General features: G+C 43.9%; 1 protein-coding gene across 2 annotated transcripts in view; it reads left to right on the top strand.

Annotated features, from left to right (window-relative positions):
• LOC144491796 (uncharacterized) overlaps window positions 1-24,918 on the top strand; it is a 287,453-nt gene that overhangs the window by 9,469 nt on the left and 253,066 nt on the right. For both annotated transcript variants that reach the window (XM_078210123.1, XM_078210181.1), the window contains exon 2: window positions 15,371-15,865. In XM_078210123.1, coding sequence (XP_078066249.1) covers window positions 15,371-15,865 — 495 coding nt within the window. The remainder of the gene's footprint in view (window positions 1-15,370; window positions 15,866-24,918) is intronic.

Raw genomic sequence — 24,918 nt, 5'->3', positions numbered from 1 at the left:
TGTTGAATACTGTTGCAATATGCCTGAGTGGTAACTGAGCATCTGAGGTTTCTTTTGAACTGCACATCCTGTTTGTTTCCTTTGAAGCAGATTCAAACACTGCATGCCTACAATACAGGCCAAGTACATGTTTTATTCAGCAGTGAAATATCAATGCCTGTAATGTCAAAAAATCTAATACATTACTTGGAGGTTAATGGTAAATAAAGTGTCTTTCCATTTAGCACTTCTTTTACAAAACCCAGTGACTACAAAGAATTTCGATTACCATCTGTTCTGATCACTTTATCTTAAAAGGTCTCTGTTTTGTTCAAAAAATAAGTGCTGAGGTCTTCACAAAATGCTGTTTCTCTTTTGCAACATACAAACAGCCTGTTCATTTCCAGCAACAGCTTCGCTGCCAGCTCCTGACTGTCATAGAATACAAAAAAATGCATAGAACTTACAATACAGAAATAGACCATTCAGCTCAACTACTCCATGTTACTACAAAAATGCTACAAAACCTTAGCAGGTCTGACAGCACCTGTGGAGATCGAATAGAGTAAGAAGTCTCACAACACCAGGTTAAAGTCCAACAGGTTTATTTGGTAGCAAATACCATAAGCTTTCAGAGCGCTGCTCCTTCGTCAGATGGAGTGGAAATGTGCTCTCAAACAGTGCACAGAATCACAGAAATCAAGTTACAGAATACTAATTAGAATGCGAATCCCTACAGCCAGCCAGGTCTTAAAGGTACAGACAATGTGGGTGGAGGGAACATTAAACACAGGTTAAAGAGATGTGTATTGTCTCCAGACAGAACAGCCAGTGAGATTCTGCAAGTCCAGGGGGCAAGCTGTGGGGGTTACTGATAATGTGACATAAATCCAACATCCCGGTTTAGGCCGTCCTCATGTGTGCGGAACTTGGCTATCAGTTTCTGCTCAGCGACTCTGCGCTGTCGTGTGTCGTGAAGGCCGCCTTGGAGAACGCTTACCTGAAGATCCAAGGCTGAATGCCCATGACTGCTGAAGTGCGCCCCACAGGAAGAGAGCAGTCTCGCCTGGTGATTGTCGAGCGGTGTTCATTCATCCGTTGTCGTAGCGTCTGTATTGTTTCCCCAATGTACCATGCCTCGGGACATCCTTTCCTGCAGCGTATCAGGTAGACAATGTTGGCCGAGTTGCAAGAGTAGGTACCGTGTACCTGGTAAATGGTGTTCTCACGTGAGATGATGGCATCCGTGTCGATGATCTGGCGCGTCTTGCAGAGATTGCTGTGGCAGGGTTGTGTGGTGTCATGGTCACTGTTCTCCTGAAGGCTGGGTAGTTTGCTGCGGACAATGGTCTGTTTGAGGTTGCGTGGTTGTTTCACATTGTTTCACGTGGTTGTGGCATCTCCACGAGATAGAATAGAGCCAATGTTTTGAGTCAGGCTGACCCTTCGTCAGAGCTGAAGAAAGGGTTGTCATGAGCTTTGATGACTGGAAAAGTTGGCCCTATTCTCTCTCCACAGATGCTGTCAGATCTGCTGAGACTTTCCAGCATATTCTGTTTTTGTTTCAGATTCCAGCATCCACAGTATTTTGTTCTTATACTCCATGTTGGTGTTTCATCTTGCTATCTGCTCAATTCCATCACCTCACATTTCTCTAAATTACGTTCCATCTGCTACTTATCTGTCCATCCTACTTCTTTATCTATATTTTGTTGCAGCCAATTGGTATGATTCTGACTGTTTGCCACGCCTCCAATTTTGCTATCATCAACAAAATTCAAAAATGTTTCTCTCGGCCAATATTCAAGTAATTTATTTATTTTTTTCTTTCATGGGAGTGGGCGTTGCTGACAAGGCCAGGATTTGTTGCCCATCACTAATTGCTCTTGAACTGAATGGCCTGTTAGGCCATTTCAGAGGACAGTTCATAGCCAACCTCATTGCTGTGGGTCTGGAGTCACATGTTGTCCAGTGGTGTTCCGCAGGGCTCTGTACTGGGACCTCTGCTATTTGTGATATATATAAATGATTTGGAAGAAGGTGTAACTGGTGTAATCAGCAAGTTTGCGGATGACACGAAGATGGCTGGACTTGCGGATAGCGAAGAGCATTGTCGGGCAATACAGCAGGATATAGATAGGCTGGAAAATTGGGCGGAGAGGTGGCAGATGGAGTTTAATCCGGATAAATGCGAAGTGATGCATTTTGGAAGAAATAATGTAGGGAGGAGTTATACAATAAATGGCAGAGTCATCAGGAGTATAGAAACACAGAGGGACCTAGGTGTGCAAGTCCACAAATCCTTGAAGGTGGCAACACAGGTGGAGAAGGTGGTGAAGAAGGCATATGGTATGCTTGCCTTTATAGGACAGGGTATAGAGTATAAAAGCTGGAGTCTGATGATGCAGCTGTATAGAATGCTGGTTAGGCCACATTTGGAGGACTGCGTCCAGTTCTGGTCGCCGCACTACCAGAAGGACGTGGAGGCGTTAGAGAGAGTGCAGAGAAGGTTTACCAGGATGTTGCCTGGTATGGAGGATCTTAGCTATGAGGAGAGATTGGGTAAACTGGGCTTGTTCTCCCTGGAAAGACGGAGAATGAGGGGAGATCTAATAGAGGTGTGCAAGATTATGAAGGGGATAGATAGGGTGAACGGTGGGAAGCTTTTTCCCAGATCAGAAGTGACGTTCACGAGGGGTCATGGGCTCAAGGTGAGAGGGGCGAAGTATAACTCAGATATTAGAGGGACGTTTTTTACACAGAGGGTGGTGGGGGCCTGGAATGCGCTGCCAAGTAGGGTGGTGGAGGCAGGCACGCTGACATCGTTTAAGACTTACCTGGATAGTCACATGGGCAGCCTGGGAATGGAGGGATACAAATGATTGGTCTAGTTGGACCAAGGAGCGGCACAGGCTTGGAGGGCCGAAGGGCCTGTTTCCTGTGCTATACTGTTCTTTGTTCTTTGACTAGGTAAGGACACTCCTAATGGACATTTACGAACCAGATGGGTTTTTATGACATTTGATGATGGTTTCATGGTCACCATTATTGAGGCCAGCTTTATATTACAGATTTATTGATGTAATTTAAATTCCACTAGCTGCTGTGGTGGGATTTGAATCCTTGTCCCCAAAACATTAGCCCAGGCCTCTGGATTAGGCCAACAACATTACCACTATGCCACCATCTTCCCCTATGCATATATATCACAAAAGTAGTGATCCTAGTATTAAACCTTGGGGAACACCACTATCTACCATTCTCTAGTCTGAAAAACAATAATTTATCGCAAGTCACTGTTTCCTGCCCCTAGGCAATTTTCTTTATCCAAGTTGACACTGACCCTCTTATTCCATGAACCTCAATTTTATTAACCTGCCTTTTATGTGATACTTTGTTAAATATTTTCTTAAAATCCATAAAGGTAATATCCACTGTGTTCATTTCATTAACCTTCTCTGTTTCTTCATCCTTCTCTGTTTCTTCATCAAAATGTTAATTTGGTTAGTAAAACACAATCTGTCTTTTATACCAAAAGAGAAAATGCTGGAAAATCTCAGTAGGTCTGGCAGCATCTGTCAGGAAGGAAAAGAGCAGATGTTTCAAGTCCAGGTGACCCTTTGTCAAAGCTAAAAGGCATAGAAAGTGGGAGATATTTATACTGTAGGGTGAGGGAATGAAACATGAGTCATAGCCACAAAAACAAGGGGAAAGGCTGCCCCTAAATAGTCTATTGCCAGAGACGGAGGCAGGAAGGGTCATCTGGACTTGAAACGTCAGCTATTTTCTCTCCTTACAGATGCTGCCAGACCTGCTGAGATTTTCCAGCATTTTCTTTCTGTCTCCATTTCCGGCAATAGACCTTTTACAAATATCCATTGCAAGCCCACTGACTCCCAAGCTATCTGGACTACAGCTTTTCACACCCTACATCCTGAAAGGACTCTATCCCTTTCTCTCAGCTCCTTCGCCTCCTTCACATTTGTTCTGATGATTCCACTTTCCAAAGTGGTGCTTCTGATATGTGCTCCTTCTTCCTCAACCATAGTTTCCCACCTACAGTTGTCGACAGCTTGCGATCCATCTCCCGCACCACGCCCCTCACCCCCTCCCCTCCCTCCCAGAACAAGGATGGAGTCTCCTTTGTTCTCACATTTCACCCCACCAGCCTTCGCATGCAAAGCATAATCCTCCGCCATTTTAACCAGCGTGATGCCACCACCAAACACATACAAAGAACACTCCCTCTGTCAGCATTCCGCAGAGACCGTTCCCTCCGAGATAACCTAGTCCACTCCTCCACTATACCCAACACCTCTCCCATCACACATGGCCCCTTTCCATGCAATCGCAGAATGTGTAACACCTGCTCCTTTACTTCTTCTATGTTTACCATCCAAGGTCCAAAACACTCATTCCAGGTTAGGCAGTGTTTCACTTGCACCTCTTTTAATTTGGTCTATTGCATTCGCTGCTCCCAAGGGGAATTTCACAGTAACTTCATTGCAGTGTTAATCATAGAATTCATAGAAACCCTACAGTGCAGAAGGAGGCCATTCGGCCCATCGAGTCTGCACCGACCACAATCCCACCCAGGCCCTACCCCACATATTTACCCGCTAATCCCTCTAACCTACGCATTTTTAGGATTCTAAGGGGCAATTTTTAACCTGGCCAATCAACCTAACCCGCACATCTTTGGACTGTGGGAGGAAACCGGAGCACCCGGAGGAAACCCACGCAGACACGAGGAGAATGTGCAAACTCCACACAGACAGTGACCCGAGCCAGGAATCGAACCCGGGACCCTGGAGTTGTGAAGCAGCAGTGCTAACCATTGTGCTACCGTGCCGCAAGCCTACTGGTGACTAATAAATAAATAAACTTAAACAACGTGGTTTCCTCTATATCAGAGAGACCAAACCTAGGTGATCGCTTTGTTGAGCACCTTCGGTCTGTGCGCAATCAGGACCCTGACCTTCCGGTTGCTTGCCACTTTAACACACGATCCTGCTCCCATGCTCACATGTCTGTCCTTGGCTTGCTGCAATGTTCCAGTGAAGCTCAACGCAAACTAGAGGAACAGCATCTCATCTTCCGGCTCGGCACTTTACAGCCTTCCAGTCTCAACATTGAATTCAACAACTTCAGATGATTAGCTCTACCCCACCTCAACCCTTTTGTTTTCATTTCATTTAATTTTTAACTGTTCTCTACTTTTTTATTTCTTTATTGTCTTTATTTTCTTCTCCCCCACTCTTCCCCCTATTTTGTCCCCCTTTCCTACCTTTTCTCCCCCTTTGCTTCCCCTTTTTCTCAATTTTACCTCTCTCCCACTCATTTCCCCCCTCCCCCCACATCTTCATCTGTCACAGTTTACCTTCTGATTTCAGCTTCTCTGCCGTTTGGCCATTCAGACTTTCTATTCTCTCTATGGACGGCCATTAGCAGCCTTTCCCTTTGTTTCTGTGGCTATGACTCAGCTTTCATTCCCTGACCCTACAGTATAAATATCTCCCACTTTGTAAGCCTTTTACCTTTGACAATGGGTCACCTGGACTCGAATCATCAGCTCTTTTCTCTCCTTACGGATGCTGCCAGACCTGCTGAGATTTTCCAGCATTTTGTCTTTTGGTTTCAGATTCTAGCATCCACAGTAATTTGCTTTTATCTACCTTTTATAATTCATTTGCTGGCTCTCCTTAATTAATTCAAGTATCTATTAACTTTATCTATTTGATTATTGTTTCAAAAGCCTAACCCACCCCTGATGTTAAACTATCTGATCTGCAGTTACTAGGAATGTCCTTACCCTTTCTTTTGAATAAGTGTTACATTTGTCACTTTGTAATCCTTTTCCCTTATCTAAGGAAATTGGAAGATTATGGCAAGCTATCTCCATCCTCAGTTACTTTAGCAAGCCTCAGTGAAGTGACAGAGGCACTGTACATGGTGAGGGCAGTCTTCATCCCCTTTTCCCTGAGGAGGGAACACCATGATGAAAGGGCATTTGAATTCACCACTAACTTGTTAGCGCGAGTGGGCGAACACGATCACTTCGAACTCAGAGTCAGGTTCAACAGCGGTACAGCTTTATTAACGTCGACGGAGGTGCAATCAGGACATACAAACAGCACTGTCCCGAAAGCACTCTAAAAGCCCGCCACAATGGGCTACAGTTCTACTCGAACTTTGACACTTTGTATGATTCAAATGTTAATGTTTTGTTTCCAGTATTTGACTCTGACCATTCTGTGGTTGATGTGTAAATGGTTTGTTTATGGTGTTCTGATATGGTCATCCCGTTTAATGGGTTTTTAGGTGCAGAGTTGATGTGTTAAGTCTGGTGATTGCCCAGTCTAGGGAGGTGATTATTGTCTGAGATCTCCGGAGTTTCTTATACAATAGGTGTTTTATCAGGAAGTCTTTCATGTCTAGAAGACTTTCTGTTTGATAAGGGCTTCCTGATATCCTTGGAGCCAATTTAATTAAATGGAAGGTTATGCTAATGTGACTTCCTGAGTCCCTTTGTCAGCCTTGTTTCTGCGTTTTAAAAGACCTGCTTGTCTGTTCACACTTTGTGCCTGGGTGCTGTTTTGTCCTGTTTCATTTATTTGATTTTATTCTGAGAAATATTTAATCTAAGGAATCACAGAAATTTGTGTCCGCTTACAAACTGAACAAACATGGCTCTGCCAGTTTTTCACATCAATAGGGAGCAATACTGCAGATGATGCCACTTTCTGAATGTTTAGATAATTTGTGACCCAAACAGGAATTTCATCTTGGTGAATTCTCGATATCACAGCAGTGAGTATAAAGCTTTTCATCTGTGTCAGTTGCATGGTGACTCCAAGGCTCATGACAAGAAAGCTGCTCAGTGAAATGGGCTACCCTCTCCATATGGGGATCATGTCCTACTTCCACCATGCCACTATGCAAGGTCAGAGGGCATTCAGTGAGAGCCATGGAGTGGAGCAAGCTATTGGCCTCAACCAACTGGTCCGCTGCTTGGGGCAATCTCTGCAATACATATTGATCGATGTTTGTGGTGATGTACTGTTTATTCCACAACCTTGCAATTCTGAAGGCCCAGTTGCTGTCTCCTGGGGTCCAGAGGTTACCTCCACGGACACAGAGATGTGACAACATACACTACTTGCAGCTGGACAGCATGAGAGGAATCACATGATGAGGGGGAGCCAGTGGATGTGGTTTATTTGGACTTTCAGAAGGCTTTCGACAAAGTCTCACAGAAGAGATTACAGTGTAAAATTAAAGCACATTGGGGGTAGTGTATTGAGATGGATAGAAAACTGATTGGCAGACAGGAAACAAAGAGTAGGAATAAACCTTTTTTTTCCAAATGGCAGGCAGTGACTATGGGGTACTGCAGGGATCACTGCTGGGACCCGAGTTATTCAATATATATATATATATTAATGATGTAGATGAGGGAACTAAATGTAATATCCCCAAATTTGGAGATGACACAAAGCTGTGTGGGAAGGTGAACTGTGAGGAGGATGTAGAAATCCTTCAGTGTGTTTTGGATAAGATGGTTGAGTGGGCAAATAATTGGCAGATGCAATATAATTTGGATAAATGTGATGTTATTCACTTTGGTTGCAAAAACAGGACGGAGATTACTATCTGATTAGCCATAAGTTAGGAGAGGGGAATGTGCAACCAGACCTGGATGTTCTTGTACACCAGTCACTGAAGGTGCAGCAAGCAGTAAAAAAAGCAAATGGTATGTTGGCCTTCATAGCGAGAGGATTAAAGTACAGGAGCAGGGATGTCCTGATGCAATTATACAGGGCCTTGGTGAGGTCACACCTGGAATATTGTGTGCCGTTTTGGTCTCTTTATTTGAGGAAGGATGTTCTTGCTCTCGAGGCAGTGCAGAGAAAGTTTACCGGACTGATCCCTGGGATGGCAGGACTGACGCATGAGGAGAGATTGAGTCGGTTAGCATTGTATATGCTGGAGTTCAGAAGAATGAGGGCAGACCTCATAGAAACCTATAACATTCTAACAGGACCAGACAGGGTAGATGCAAGAAGGATGTTCCCGATGGTTGGGGTGTCCAGAATCAGGGCTCACTGTCTCAGAATACGAGGTAGACGGTTTCGGACAGAGATGAGAAGAAATTTCTTCATGCAGAGAGTGGTCAGCCTATGAACTTCATTAGCACAGAAAGTAGTTCAAGCCAAAACATTGTGGGCGCGATCTTACCGGGTGTTCATGCCATGGTCCCGATGCAGCGAAGTCGGAGAATTTGGCATCCATCCAAATCTCTGTTCACTGCAGTGGGATGGAAAAATCCTGCCGGCATAAACGGCCAGTATGTTTTCGAGACGCAGTTAGATATAGGGGCAGGCTATTGAGTTGGATGATCAGCTATGATCATAATGAATGACAGAGCAGGCTCGAAGGGCCGAATTGCCTCCTCCTGCTCCTATTTTCTGTTTCTGTTTCACCTCCGTTGAAGAGAAGTTCCCCATCCGCAACATGGACTCAGCATTTTCTAACAGGGCATTCATTTCAGACTCGCCATGACAATGTCCTCTTGGCGAACATCACTCAATAAAGTTCACTACTAATCACCTTCACACAACTTTACCCAACAATGCATCAATTATATCATAGAATATCATAGAATCATAGAATCCTACAGTGCAGAAGGAGGCCATTTGGCCATTTGGCCCATCGAGTCTGCACCGACCCAGGCCCTACCCTAGCCCCATAACCCCGTGCATCTAGTCCCTTGACACTAAGGGGCAATTTAGCATGGCCAATCCACCTAATCCACACATCTTTGGACCGTAGGAGGTAACCTACGTAGACACAGGGAGAAGGTGCAAACTCAACACAGACAGTGACGCAAGCCGAGAACTGAACCTGGGTCTCTGGCGCTGTGAAGCAGCAGTGCTAACCACTGTGCCACCCCTATATGAGAAAACCCAGAACTAATTATCCTTGTAAAATCTCTTACTTGCCTGTCTTGCAGAAGTCCTTGCCTGGCCTTACAGGATGCTCTCGAGCGGCTCTGACCTCCTTTGACATGGATGGCAGAAGTCAGTGCTGGCTGGCTGAGAGGCAACATCAAGGGCACTGGCAGAGAAACAGTGATGGGAGCATAAATGCTGTCATCCTGAAAGAGACCACAGACTGGTGACACAGTGGTTAACACTGCTGCCTCACAGCGCCAGGAACCTGGATTCGATTCCTGACTTGGGTCACTGCCTGTGTGGAGTCTGCATGTTCTCCCCACACCTGCGTGGGTTTCTTTCAGATGCTCCAGTCTCCTCCCACAATCCGAAAGCCGTGCTGACTAGGTGGATTGGCCATGCTAAATTCTCCCTCAGTGTATCTAAACAGGCGCCCAAGTGTGGCGACTAGGGGATTTTCACAGTCACTTCATTGCAGTGTTAATGTAAGCTTACTTGTGACACTAATAAAAAAAACAACCACTGTCACTCCCCAGGGGCAACATTTTAGCAATCCTAGTAATCTTTTGCAGGATAGTACTGCTATGAGAGCCTGCATGCTCCATTGAGAACTGGTACCCATCGCCATGACATCTGAGCCTGCATACCAGCAACTAAGGATCTATGACCTCTATCTGAGCTTTCACTTCAGCAGAGATCTCAGAAGGGTTTGGTTTTGCTGTAATAGAAGCTGAGACAATGGCAGCAGACATGGCTTAGTCTGGTAATGCTGTCCATCATTTCCAAAGTAGAAAGAATGTGCTCCAAGCTCTGTCCATATTGGAGTCAGACTCTTCATGCTCTCTAACAGTGACAGGATGCTGTCTAGCAGGCTTGCCAAAGCATCAGTGTTTTCCTGTATTTTGATAGAATTCATAGAAACCCTACAGTGCAGAAGGAGGCCATTCGGCCCATCGAGTCTGCACCGACCACAATCCTACCCAGGCCCTACCCGCTAATCCCTCTAACCTACACATCCCAGGACTCTAAGGGGCAATTTTTAACCTGGCCAATCAACCTAACCCGCACATCTTTGGACTGTGGGAGGAAACCAGAGCACCCGGAGGAAACCCACGCAGACACGAGGAGAATGTGCAAACTCCACACAGACAGTGACCCGAGCCGGGAATCGAACCCGGAACCCTGGAGCTGTGAAGCAGCAGTGCTAACCACTGTGCTACCGTGCCGCCGTGCCTTTTGTTCCAGTGAGATCCTCACCTGAATCTGCTGCAGAGTTCTTCTGTGATCTCACCATCCAGGAAGCTTATGCATAAGTTAACTTAACTCCCTGGTCTGACCGCAGTCCACTCATGCCCAGTGACCGATCCCAACTCTCTACTCACCTCTAAGGCAAGTGCCATGTCAGTGTCTGAGCTGCTGGTTGCAAGTGTAAGGTCAAGTGATCATGCTTCCTATTCCAAGGTCTAGTGTTTCCCTCGCCTTTCGCCTTAAGGCTACAGTGGCTGACAAGGAGGCAATTCTTAGCTCTCTGAAATCACAAAAGTATAAGAGAGAGGTGGGGGGTGGTGGGAGCTAGGGTGAAGGGTGGGGGTAAGGGAAGAATGTGGTGCAGAGGAAAGCAGGAGTTCCACAGTCACTCCATCTGCAGATTCCAAGGCATTTTAAGATGAGGATGAGGAGTGAGTAGAAATAAATCAGGCAATAATCCTGTCTCTCTCCTGTGGCTCCTTCTGTAAACTGTGCATGTACATATTGTGGAAAGACAGAATCAATCTCAGCTTGGGATTGACCCATGAGGATACAAGTAATTGATGCTTAATGTTAAATATTTGTAGAAATAACGGATGCATTAAATCGTTCAAAATTTCCTAGGTTTTGAAAGGGAAATCATGTTTAATTTGTTAGTTCTTTGAGGGCGCAACAAGCAGTGTGGATAAAGGGGAACCAGTAAATGTAGTGTATTTGGATTTCCAAAAGGCATTTGTTAAGACGCCATATTTAAGATACGACTTGAGATAAGTGCTCATGGTGTTGGGGGTGGTAAATTAGCATGGATAGAGGACTGGTTGACTAACCAGAGAGTCAGAATAAATGGGTCATTTTCAAGTTGGCAAACTGTAACTAGTAATGTGCATCAGGAATCAGTGCTGGGGCCTCAACTATTTACAATCTATATTCATGTCTTGGTTGAAGGGACCAAGTATTATGTAGCCAAATTTGCTGATGATACGAAGATAGTTAGGAAAGCAAGTTGTTAGGAGAGTCTGCAAAGGGATATAGATAGGTTAAGTGAGGGGACAAAAATTTGGCAGATCGTGTATAATGGGAGAAAACTTGAGATTTTTTAACTTTGTTAGGAAGAATAAAAAATCAGAATATTATTTAAATAGACTGAGACGATACAATGCCTTTAATAAGTGCATTTGGGCAGCTCGGTGGCACAGTGGTTAGCACTGCTGCCTCATAGCGCCAGGGATCTAGGTTTGATTTCTGGCTTGGGTCACTGTGCAGAGTCTGCATGTTTTCCCCGTGTCTGTGCGGGTTTCCTCCGGGTGCTCCGGTTTCCTCCCACAGTCCGAAACATGTGCTGGTTCGGTGCATTGGCTATGCTAAATTCTCCCTCAGTGTACCTGAACAGGTGCCGGAGTGTGGTGATGAGGGGATTTTCACAGTAACTTCATTGCAGTGTTAATGTAAGCCTACTTGTGACTAATAAATAAACTTTTAACTTTTTTGTGTCATGTTTCTTGTGAAGGAGATGTTAAGATTCAACTCTGTTTAAACGGTGCTGATTTGTCTGCAACTGACAGCCCACATGCTGAGCATGCAGAAGAATAATTGCTCTAAGTTAATTTGTTTTAAGCTGAGCTAATTTATTTTTGTTATTTTTAGGGTTTTTGGCTGGGGTTTCAGAGTAGGGTTTAATTAGGTTGATTGACAAGAAGAGAATATGTGAATGTGTGGAGCTAAGCTTACAGAGAGAACAAGCAGGCAGTTGCTGTTTGAATTTGAAAGGAATGGCAGCTCTTTCTTTCTCCCTCTCTCTGGAAATAGAAGTCTGGGGCCTGCTAGAAAATCAGTCTCCAGAGATCTGAAAAGAGTAAGAGGTGTTTTCTCCCCCTCTCTCTTTGGAGTTCTGCTGTGTGAAGACAGGTCTTTGTCTGGAGATTGCAATCTGAGAGTCAGAAAGCAGCTGTATTTCTGTATCTCTGCCCAGAGGTGTTAAAAGGCTTGAGGACTGGCAACTCACGCAAGCCTGTCTGTTTTTGCTAACTGATTCTGAAGAGGAGTTTACTTTGCTTAAATTGGAACTAATAGAGATAGCTAGCAGTTAAGAATTATACCTGTAACTTCATTGCAGTGTTAACGTAAGCCTACTTGTGACTAAAAAATAAACTTTAAAAAACTTTAAAAGTTATGCTCGTTCTTTTTGTTATAGTTAAACTGTATTGTTAAATAAGGATTGTTTTAATAAAAACTTCCGAGTGGATCAATAGAATCACATCTGGAGTGAAACACCTTATGCTCATACTAAGATGTGCATCTAAAGATGTGTGGGTTAGGCTGATTGGCCATGCTAAATTGACCCTGGTGTCAGAGGGATTAGCAGGATGCGTGGGGTTGTGGTCGGTGCAGACCCGATGGGCCAAATGGCCTCCTTCTGCATTGTCGGGATTCTATGAATGGTTTCTATGAATGGTAATGCCAAAATCAAAAATAGTTGACTAACTAATGGACTAGTTAGTGACAGGCAGCATGGTTTGTACGGACAAGGTCATGTCTCACCAACTTGATTGAGGTTTTTTTAAGAGGCGACAAAGATAATTGATGAGGGAAGGGCTGTGTGTGTAGTTTATATGGACTTTTGTAAGGCATTTGACAAGATCCCACATGGCAGACTGGTAGAAAAACTAAAATCACATGGGATTCAGGTGGGCTGGCTAGATGGATACAGAACTGGTTTGGTTATGAAAGACAGAGAGTAGCGGTGGAAGAGTGATTTTCAGAAGGGAGATCTGTCGCTAGTGGTGTTCTGCAGGGATCATTGCTGGGACCTCTGTTGTTTGTAGTATATATAAATGATCTGGAGTAAAATTTGGGGGATCTGATTAGTAAGTTTGCGGAAGACATGAAGATTGGTGGGATTGCTCGAAGTGCCGGGGATTGTCAGAGGATATAACAGGGTATAGATAGATTGGAGATTTGGGCACAGAAATGGCAGATGGAGTTTAATCCAGACAAATGTGAGGTGATGCATTTAGGAGGATCAAATTTAGGCGTGAATTATACTATAAATGGCAGAACCCTTAGGAACATTAACATTCAGAGGGATCTGGGCATGTAGGTCTACAGTTCCCTAAAAGTGGCAACACAGGTGGCCAAGATGATTAAAAAAGCATATGGCATGCTTGCCTTCATCAGACGGGGCATTGAGTTCAAGAGTTGGAAAATCATGTTGCAGTTATATAAAACCTTGATTAGGCTGCATTTGGAGTATTGCGTGCAGTTCTGGTCGCTACACTACCAGAAGGATGTGGAAGCTTTGGACAGAGTGCAAAGAAGGTTCACCAATATGTTGCCTAGTCTCGAGGGTGTCAACTATGAGGGGAGGTTTAATAAACTAGGATTGTTTTCACTGGAAAGCCTGAGGCTGAAGGGGGACCTGATAAATGTCTATAAAATTATAAGAGACATAGACAGGGTGGATAGTCAAAGGCTTTTTCCAAGGATGGAAGTGTCAATTACAAGAGGGCACAGGTTCAAGGTGAGAGGGGAAAAGTTAAAGGGGGATATGCAAGGGACGTTTTTCATGCAGAGTGGTGGGTGCCTAGAATGCAGACCTTTGAAAATGGTGGGCGGGACCTGGAAACAGGTCAAAGCCCCACTTCGGACAAATCCCATTTTTTCTAAGAGGTTAAGAGATCTGGTGTGACTCAGATATGAAGGAATCCCAAACTCAGCAGGACCAATTGAACTTAGTGTGGAGTAACAACAGACGTCACCTTTGCTGCAATAAGGACCTTAACTCCCAGTGTGGAAATTATGATTTTATGGGACGAATGTGAAGTCTCATAAATGACATAGAAGGTCAGTAGAGCTGTCAAATTGTGAAGTTATTTGAACCCCCAACCCTTTAAAATAATAAAAAGCTGGCCCCTGTCAATGAAAGTTGAAAACAAATGTTTGTAGCTGTTACAATAGCTGTTTGTTGATGTTACACCAAGGGCTATCATTATATTATTATTAATGGCTGCTTCCACAACCTACAATTGTCCCATCAAGGAGGTAGTACGTTCACAGTATGATTGGCAGCTCAAAGGGTTTATTAAAGGATTAGCTGTCTTTGATGTGGGTTTATGAATATATTAAAGGATATAATCATTACTTGGACCTTTATTTTAGCTCAACAGAGCCCCTGAGGTCTTCCCATGGTGGCTATTGGGGGTGTTAGCATGGAGGGTATAAATACAAAGGGTGGTTGGCATTAGGTTGGAATGGGGATATCAAGATCCATATGGGTGGGTTGGGAGAATAACTTGTATTAAGCTGGCATGGGACCATAAGGGGTAATGGAGATGGTTGGTAGGACATGGGTTGACATTAAGTGTGTATGGAGGTTATAAGGGGCCACAGGATTGGTGAGGAGCATGAATTGGCATGGATGGGGTATGAGTAGTGGTTGGGATGTTACAGGGGTATGAAGGGTGAAGGTTAGAGGGCCTAATATTTTTTTTAAAAACTGGGATGAAATCCCAGAGAAGTGAGGCCAGCCCTTTAAATAGTCCACTTTGACACTCAGCAGTCCCTGTGGCTCCCTCCGATCTGTGTCCCTTGGCGGCAGGCTCGACTCCACCTGCACCTGCACCCCCTTTCCACCAGAGCTAAAAGTAGGTCTGACAGGGCACTTTTTTCTGGAGGCAGGTGTGACAAGCTTGAAAAGTTCCATTAGGGATGCGGTGGGTAGTGGCATTGTCACAGGACTAGTAATCCAGAGACCCAAGCTAACGCTCTGAGGACCCGGGTTCGAATGCCACCATGGGAGTTGGTGAAATTTGAATTCAATAAAAAATCTGGAATTACAAGTCTAATGATGACCATTAAACTGTTGTCAATTGTCGTAAAAACCCATCTAATTCACTAATGTCCTTCAGGGAAGGAAATCTGTCACCTTTACTTGGTCTGGCCAACATGTGACTCCAGACCCACTGTAATGTGGTTGACTCTTTAACATGGTCTGAAATGACCAACAGCAATTAGGGATGAGCAATAAATGGTGGCCCAGCCAGCAATGCCCACATCCCATGAACGACTAAATAAAACACAAGATGCATGTATGTAGTAGATAGTTGGTTTATGTCAATTGTATTGAACTGGAATTGTAGGTCTGAAGAGCTATTTCAATAGATAACAAGCTAATTATTTTTCTTTCATTAAAGGTATCCTAACAATGTTAACTGATGGTGAAACTACAATCGCAAATCAAACAAGCGGAACAGACTCTTTGAGCTCTGCTTCAGTGCCTGATCCTGAAACTATTTTCAGCACCAATTCATCTAATGGAGAGACTTTGGGTACAGTTATAACAATGGACTATGACATCACTTCCAGTACCAATGCATCTGACAACCAAAGTATTGTAACCACTGAAGTATATAGTACCTCGAGCACCAGTCAAACTCTGAACCAAAGAGAGAATGATAGTATCATTGACTTCCCAGATAACAGCTCCAGTGTCAGAATCATGGGTCCAACTCCTTCTAATGAGCTACAGGATGTGTCAACACCTCAGGGATCAGACACACAAGCATCGTCAGCTGCCACCACCACTTCAATGAGTTATAATGTCGTTACCTCAGGTTTCAAAGTGAGCAGCACTCAGGAACTGTCCACACCTCTTCATACTTCAGTAGCTGGGGCAAGAAGCAATTTGGGTAAGACATTTCTGCATTGATCCTCACTCAAAGTCTGATAAAATCACAATCAGCTAAAAGAAAACAGGGAAAACTGAAATTAAAACAGAACCAATATGTGCTTGAAAGGAATTTAATGTTGCAAATCCAGAAAAATTGCTTGAGGTAGGGAAACTGAGTGCTCTCGACCCATATCGATTATTACAATCAATTGTTAGGAAAAAACAAACAGAAGCTGTGTGCATGTAACACCATCATCATACAGAATTCACTGAGTGGTGCTTACTATTTTTGTTGCTGTGTACAGGACCTGTGAGATTTTGGTGGGTGTGGACATGTCGCAGGTATTATGTGAGCTCTGACTATTAAAATATTGCAGAACATAACCATCCAGTATTTCTTAAAGCAGTTGCTGGAGGATGTTGAAGCACTGCGTGCTTTCTGAAATAGTTTTTGTGACTTTGATAAGCATAACAATTCCTCCTATGCTGATGAAGCAATGTTCTAATTGCAGCTTACTGACCTTCTACCACCAGCACCATCCACCCCACCCTCCCAAATTGCTCTGACCTTCACCATTTAATTCAGAATTGGCACTCAGCTTCACGAGTGGGAGACCAGATTTCCTTCCTCTTAACCGGTGACCAGAGCTTTCCTGTCAAATCGCATCAGGCAGGCATCACAATTTCTCTTCCCAGGACTAGACCAATGTACGCCAGTCTCAATGAGGGAGACTCATAGAAATCTAGAAAATTCTAAAAGGACTATCAGACAGGGTCGATGCAGGAGAGAAGTTCCCTATGGTGAGGGTGTCCAGAAATAGGGATTATTGTCTCGGGATATGGGGTAAACCTTTTAGGACTGAGATGAGGAGAAATGTCTTCACCCAGAGAGTGGTAAGCCTGTGGAATTTTCTACCACAGAAAGCAGTTAAGGCCAAAACATTGTATGTTTTCAAGGAGTTAGATATAGCTCTTGGGGCAAAAGGGATGGTAAGATCAGGCTGTTGAGTTGGATGATCAGCCATGATCATAATGAATGGCAGAGCAGGCTCGAAGAGCCAAATGGGCTGCTGCTGCTGCTGCTGCTATTTTCTATGTTATGATGAATGATCAGGAAAAATTCCTGTGGAAATTGTTGCAACCAGGTGAGAAAGACTGAATTGGCTCCCCTCTATTCAAAGGTCAAAACAATGATTTAAGTTTTTTTTCCATGAGGATATGCCTTTTTCGAATCAGAATGTATTTAACTATTTAAGTAGTGAGCAACAAGGATCCATTCAAACAACATTTTATTTGGTCAAGGAAAGAGCAAATTTATTAATCTGTAAACTCAAGGAAAAAATAAAAATGCGATGTATCATGTACACATAGGGATCAAACTAAACAAATTTAGAATCCAATAGAAGAAAGGTTAAAATAACATACAGTTAAGTTGGCTGGGATTCTCCCAGCCCACAGCGCTGCTCCAGTAGCACAGCAGGCCGGAAAACATCAGCGGGACTCGTGACTGGCGTCCAGCCCATTGTGAGTCTCCCAGGCCCTTTTTTTCCATGTCATCAGCCTTGTGCTGGAAATTGGCATGGTGCTGATTACCATATAGAAACTGGCATTTTCATGTGACTAATGAGCCCGGGATGGTAGTCTCCGGGTCCGCTAGTGTCTCTCCCAACCCCCACACCCCCACAGCTCCATCCCCCCATCCCCCCGGCCCCACCACCGCTAGGAGAGGTTCTCAACAGCAGGGTTTACATCTGCTCCCCACCAATGGAGACTAGGCATGGCTCTCTACCAATGGAGACCAGGCGTGCTCACCTTACTGGTGGGGACAGGGGCCATTGAGGTCCTCCTGGGAAATCAGGGGCAGGGGGTGCCCCTTGGGCAGTGACCACCTGGTACTGCCAGCCTGGCACTGCACTGAGCAGTGCCATGGGGGCAGGACCAGAGGCGTACTCGGGGGCCAATCGGTGGTGGGGGGAACCCCGCTGTGCACTCTGCAATGGAATTCGTGGGTTTGGGAGGGAAGAGGTGATTGGGGCTGGCCATGGTGGGGGGGATCAGGGCTGCACATGTGCATATGGGAGTGGGGGGCTCAGGCTGGACATGGGGGGGGATCGGGCTGCACATGTGGGGCAGAGATTGGGACTGGCCATGGGGAGTTGGAATGTCAGGGCTGGTGAATGGGGCTTGCCTGGAGGGTGGGGGGAGTCTGGTAGGCCAGTGATTGGGAGGCTGACGATTGGGGTGGGGGGGGATCAGGAGTGTCAGCGATTGGGAGGCTGGCGATCAGTGGCGGGGGGCGGGGGGGGGGAGGTGGGGGCGGGGGGGGGGGGGGGGGGGGGCTGTACACGTGCTCCAATCTCCCCACTGACAGATCGGCCATGCACAGTGGCCCGCTCAGCACAATGCTGCCGGCCTCTCCAGCGGGATGAAGCCCCATCCCCCCATTACCGGTGTGATTGTCTCTGAGGAATTCTGTGATGCACAGATTGCTGGAGATTCGTGAAACTAAGTACTCCCAAAAAACAGGTGGGAAATTCTCTCCTTTTCCCACCTGTTGGACACTTAGTTTTTTTGGGGGAGAATCCCAGCCATTGTCTTTAATTGTCCTGGAGGAATAGATTTTTAACCTTTGAGACTGATTTGGATTAGCTGATTTCTTGGATGTGGTCAGATGTAAATGATGCAATTATGGCAGATCTTGTTTTTCTGTTAAATTTCTAGTAAAGTTGTTTTCTGTATTGATTCATACATTTGTTCCAAAAGAGAGAGCCGGAAAGTGCACAGCCTTTCAGGATGCTTCCTCTACTGAAAACTTTCTTACAATCTCTCTGCAGTAGCTGCAGCCTGACCTGTTATATTTCATCCATCGTGGGGTTTTAGTGGATCTGTCTGTGGCAGCCATTGCTTCAATATTCTGTACTTTGCATTTTAATGTCTCTTCCTTATACAGTGATCAGTTTCAATGGACTTTTGAATGATAGGAAATGCCTCTCCCTTCACACTCCATGAGGGTGATTTGTTTGCTTTTTCACCTTCATCTTGGAAGGTGCAGTTTAATTCTAACTCATTTTAAATTGCAAAATATTCAATCTGTTGAAAGTTAAAAAAGCATATATTTAAAAACAATGGGACGTAGCCTCATGACAAAATGTAACCCCGAGTGTTTAAGGGTACCCCATTGGAGGGCAATAAAGTGAGATCATCCTTCAACCACTGCTATCTGTAATCATTAGTAATTTTAAGACCTTCTGCCCAAATATTGCACAACATGTCAATATTTCTGCAAATTCCTTAGAAACTGTCAATCAATTCAAAGCTAACCATGGTAGGCTGCAGAAGATGTCACAATCCAATTTTACCTTGTTCTCAGAGGTAACCAATTGATATGTGAATTATTATGATTATTAAAAATAGAACAACATCTAAGCCCAAGTTATAATGTAGGCTTAATGTTAGTGCAGCACTTAGTACAACACTGACATCAAACATTCCTTCACAGGAATGAGATGCTGTCACCGAAAGGGTGGTCACTTGCAATTGGCTGCAATATGACTTCAGTCATTGCCATAAGATTTTAAACTTTCATTTTAATATTTGAAAAACCCTGAAGTGGATTGCCACTAATCCCTGATGACAGAAAAGAGCTGGCCACTCAAGTGGATAGAGCCGTGAAGAAGGCCTATAGTGTGTTGGCGTTCATTAACAGGGGGTTGGAGTTTAAGAGCCGTGGGGTTATGCTGCAACTGTACAGGACCTTGGTGAGACCACATTTGGAATATTGCATGCAGTTCTGGTCACCTCACTATAAGAAAGATGTAGAGACACTGGAAAGAGTGCAGAGGAGATTTACCAGGATGCTGCCTGGTTTGGAGGGTAGGTCTTATGAGGAAAGGTTGAGGGAACTTGGGCTTTTCTCTTTGGAGCGGAGGAGGTTGAGAGGAGACTTAATAGAGGTTTATAAGATGATGAGGGGGATAGATAGAGTGAACGTTCAAAGACTATTTCCTCGGGTGGATGGAGCTATTACAAGGGGGCATAACTATAGGGTTCATGGTGGGAGATATAGGAAGGATATCAGAGGTAGGTTTTTTACTCAGAGGGTGGTTAGGGTGTGGAATGGACTGCCTGCAGTGATAGTGGAGTCAGAAACTTTAGTAACATTTAAGAAGCTATTGGATAGGCACATGGAGTACTTCGGGATGATAGGGAGGAAATAGCTTGATCTGGGTTTCAGACAAAGCTCGGCACAACATCGTGGGCCGAAGGGCCTGTTCTGTGCTGTACTGTTCTATGTTCTATGTTTTCTGTCAACTCTTAAATTGTTGGTAATTTCTCTGGCAGCCCAGGCTGGAAACCAGCCCTCTGTAGGGACTGACTACACATGCACAAAACTCTGTTTGCTCTCATTCAATACCAGTACAACTGGACCACATAACCATGGTTCATCACTCAAATGCTATGAAAAATGCAGTTGCACGTAATCCATGAAATCAAAGCTTAAAAGAGAAGCATAAGCTTGAATTTTATTTTCACTTACCATTTTAAAAATCAATCCTTTTTATATTGGTCACAATTGGCAAACAAACTTACTGTGTGATAAAGTTAACAGATTAAAATCCTTGCTCAAGTAATAGATAAAAAACTCTTGCATGAATACATCAGTGCATTCATACACATTGTGATTTCTAATCACATCTTATTCTGTGCCGAGTGATTAAAGTGCTAAAGCATAGAGGAAGTAAATATACAAAGAAAAACCAGAAACGTTCACAGAAAATTGTGAACTTAGTTGTACTGAAATAAATTGAGATCATGCACATAATTCTATGTACTATCGGAGAAAACATGTAATTTAAATGAAAAGAATTGCCCCGTGTTGTGTACTGAATATTTTAGTATATGTTTTGATTTAGCATCCAGTACCTTAGCAGTAACACATCATCAGCAGGGTAGGATGTCATCCATTTTGGCAAAACTTTCTCTCACATATCCTAACTAATGACAGTTCGAGCCAACATAGAACTGTACTGGACTATCTGTAGTCTGACATACATATGCTTGGATCCTGATTTCACATTGATTTGCTTTGACTCTTGCCCAGTATGATCTCATCTCCTTTTTGGGTATTGTGGTGAACCATCGTTGGTTCCCACTGGATAGTGCTGAGCCAGGGGCTGGCCAGGACTACAAGGATGTACATATGTTACTGTTGGATTGTGCTATTGTTGCTGTTGGGTTAGGGTGGGATTGTTACACCTTTGTATTGTAGTGTTGTGGCACATCCCAGTCGGACTCCGCCTCCTGGGAGAGGTATAAGAGTCCCTGCTCTGGCCGGGACCCCTTCAGGTATAGGTCTCTTTTTTTCTGAAACCCTGGACATTGCCTTCATCTTGTTGTGATCTCATTAAACACAATGTTTATTCTGATTCAGCAGAGACACCTGTGCATCATACTGAAGCCCTCACCTTTAATTGCACTTCTCTAAACGAGCATCTCTATCACCCTTTCCCCAATATCTACCTCCTTCTGAAACTTTTTCATATTTTCTTTGTGAATTTGAAGCACAAACTAGGCTCTCTTTTGCCATTGTTGACCGAAATATTCCAGATGCTGGTAAAATTAAATGTAAAATAAACAAAATAGAAAAGTTATGATTAATGTCTACCAAATTGTGTTTTGATTAATATATTTTTCCATAGACTTAGCCTACTTAATGATCATATTGTAAAAGCAATCATCACATTTTGTAGTTAAATTATATACTTTATGAATAATTATTTTCTAGCATGTTTACAAATCACTGAAATTAAAATTATATAAAGTTAAAAGAGTTTATATATTTTCCTTGATTCTGGTCGCCACACTACCAGAAGGATGTGGAGGCTTTGGAGAGGGTACAGAAAAGATTTATCAGGATGTTGCCTGGTATGGAGGGCATTAGCTATGAGGAGAGGTTGGAGAAACTTGGTTTGTTCTCACTGGAGCGACGGAGGTTGAGGGGCGACCTGATAGAAGTCTACAAGATTATGAGAGGCATGGACAGAGTGGATAGTCAGAAACTTTTTCCCAGGGTGGAAGAGTCAATTACTAGAGTTTAAGGTGCGAAGGGCAAGGTTTAAAGGAGTTGTACGAGGCAGATTTTTTACACAGAGTAGTGAGTGCCTGGAACTTGTTGCCGGGGGAGGTAGTGGAAGCGGATACGGTAGTGACTTTTAAGGGGTGTCTTAACAAGTACATGAATAGGATGGGAATAGAGGGATATGGTCCCCGGAAGGGTAGGGGGTTTTCGTTAAGTTGGGCAGCATGGTCGGTGCAGGCTTGGAGGGCCAAAGGGTCTGTTCCTGTGCTGTAATTTTCTTCATTCTTTGTACTGGAGACAATTGAAAACATCAGTCCTCCTTTTCCATTGAAGCCCCTGAGTGGTCAGGGATGTGCCAGGTGGACACTGCTAGAGTGTCAGGTGGCACTGCCAGGTTGGTACTTCCAGATGGGGACTGTCACGGTGCAAGGGGGTGGGACTGAGGGGGCAGGAAGAGGGTCATGAGGAGGGGGCATGAAGGGGAGGGCTGAGGGGGCAGGAAGGGGGAAAAAATGGGGGGCAAGAAGGGAGCCCTATGGGAGGGCCACAGTGCTCCGATGTCAGCAATCTATGTTGGGGAGGGGGTTGAAGAAACATGCCTTCAATGGGGGGGGGGGAATCCCGATTTATGTTGGGGGGGGGAGGGAGCTCCTCAATTTCACTTGTCGGTGAAGCAGGCCTGCTGGCATGTTTAGGCTCTGCCCCTCTCAGAACTGGTGCAAAATTCTCCCCTTCCCACAAAATGGCTAAGTGTTGTAAACTTGTGATCTGATTTGCGCCAGCAAATCACGCTGGTTTTCTCGCCAATTTTTAGTGATTTTTTGAGAAAATTCTGCCCTTGAGATCTAATCAAGTATGATTAGAACTTGAATTTACACATTGATCCTTGAACTCAACTGAGTCACTCACAAATTCTAATTTTGAGCACAGAGGAAATCAACTTGAAATTCCTTCATGACCCCACCCCCACTCTCCATCCCCACCACCTCCTCCTCATATAAATACAGATTTTTGCTGGGGGACTGTTTCACAAGGATCAATCTTTGCACAAGTGAGCATTCTTCACAGATCAGATTCGGGTAAAACAAGGATTCTGTTATCCCTCATACCTCAAAGTAAACAGATGAAGTAGAATGCTTCATTTCACTACATAGAAAGTAGGATGTTTTCTGTGTTCCTTATACAAGTAAACTCAACTGCCTCTGAACATTGTTTCACATTTTTTTAAAATTCTGCTTTTCTATTTTTACCTGCAAAATGAATAAACTCACACTTCCCTTCACTGAGAGGCTGAGCTTCAGCTTGCAGAGAGGCAGCAATAATTGCAGTCTACTCAGAACAACCCCTTGAGAGAGGGTAGCAGGATTAGCGTTACGAAAGGCAGCTCTTGGTAGTTGTGAGAGAGGCAGCAATTAAGATCAGCTTGCTTTGTCAAAGTGTCAAGGCTATGCTAAGGAATAAGGGTCATCTGTAATCAGCCAGTCTCTTGAGATGCTACAACAGGGCTAGATTTCTGAGAATCCAAGTGAGAGCCTTCAGAGAGATAGGATCAGCAGCAGGAATGGCATCAGTGGGGATTTTGCTTTATGGTTTATAAATAGATTTTGCTCTCCTTGTGACATTATCTGACTATCAAACATGAGGTTGCTTTCCAAAAGAAAATGACTAATGGTAATTTTACTCGAAAAAAAGCTCAAAAGGAGAATGTCAAAATAGCTGTGGTGCACATTGCAGAAGCAGGCAATTGTCTTTTTACATTAAAGTAGACTGCAATGGATAAATCTAGAACTAGTACTGACATCATTTGAATTTAAAAAAATGAACTAAGAGGGTACCTGATCTGGCCCAGGTCAGTTGGTCATGATTAAATGGTTTCAATATTACATCATTGCTGCTGCTTTTGCTTAGGGATAGTCCCTCATCTCTTGCACATTTGTCAGATAAGGGACTTACCTAAAGTGTGTATGTGTGTAAAATAAAATCTGAAATACGTTAGCATTTTTTTTCAGTAATGAATTTTTATTTGACACCGATGATGGTTATGATGATGGTAGTGTTCTCATGTTACAATAATAATCAGAGTGTTATGTTATACTCAGTTGTGAACTTGATGAGACATAGATAGTGGCATGGTTGTCTGCATGGCTCACTCTAGTGAAAATAATGGTCATAGTCAGACACTAATATATTTTCTCAGAACTGTTGACAGAAAGATCTGCCATAGATAAACCACACTCTGATCGTACTCATAGTAAAAATAAAACGTGTGCTGTGGATTTATATCTGCTAACAGGGATGATACGGCAGAGTTGTAGATGTCTGTCAACAGTAAGATGTACCGGAATGAAAATGGGTAAAAGAAGAAAGAGATCATTTTTCTAAAAAGCTAATAGCTGTCTAGATTTCTTCAGTTTCCAAAATACAGACAATTTTTCCATTTTCCAACTTTAACAAACTCCTCAGCCGGGATTCTCCCAAAAAAATTACAAGTGCTGAATTTGGGTAAAAACTGGAGTAACTCCCACTGGTTCGTTTAGCGGGATTTTCACAATATGCATTATCTTTTCACAATATACATTAACGATTTGGAGGAAGGAACTGAAGACACTGTTGCTAAGTTTGCAGATGATACAAAGATATGTAGAGGGACAGGTGGTATTGAGGAAGCAGGGGGGCTGCAGAAGGACTTGGACAGGTTAGGAGAGTGGGCAAAGAAGTGGCAGATGGAATACAATGTGGAAAAGTGTGAGCGTATGCACTTTGGAAGGAGGAATGGAGGCATAGACTATTTTCTAAATGGGAAAATGCTGAGGAAATCAGAAACACAAAGGGACTTGGGAGTCATTGTTCAAGATTCTCTTAAGGTTAACGTGTAGGCTCAGTCAGCAGTTAGGAAGGCAAATGCAATGTTAGCATTCATGTCGAGAGGGCTAGAGTACAAGAGCAGGGATGTACTTCTGAGGCTGTATAAGGCTCTGGTCAGACACCATTTG

Source organism: Mustelus asterias, chromosome 1, assembly GCF_964213995.1.
Source record: "Mustelus asterias chromosome 1, sMusAst1.hap1.1, whole genome shotgun sequence".
Taxonomy (NCBI): Eukaryota; Metazoa; Chordata; class Chondrichthyes; order Carcharhiniformes; family Triakidae; genus Mustelus; species Mustelus asterias.
Note: the sequence above shows the minus strand (reverse complement) of the source record. Positions and strands in the feature narration are given on the sequence as shown.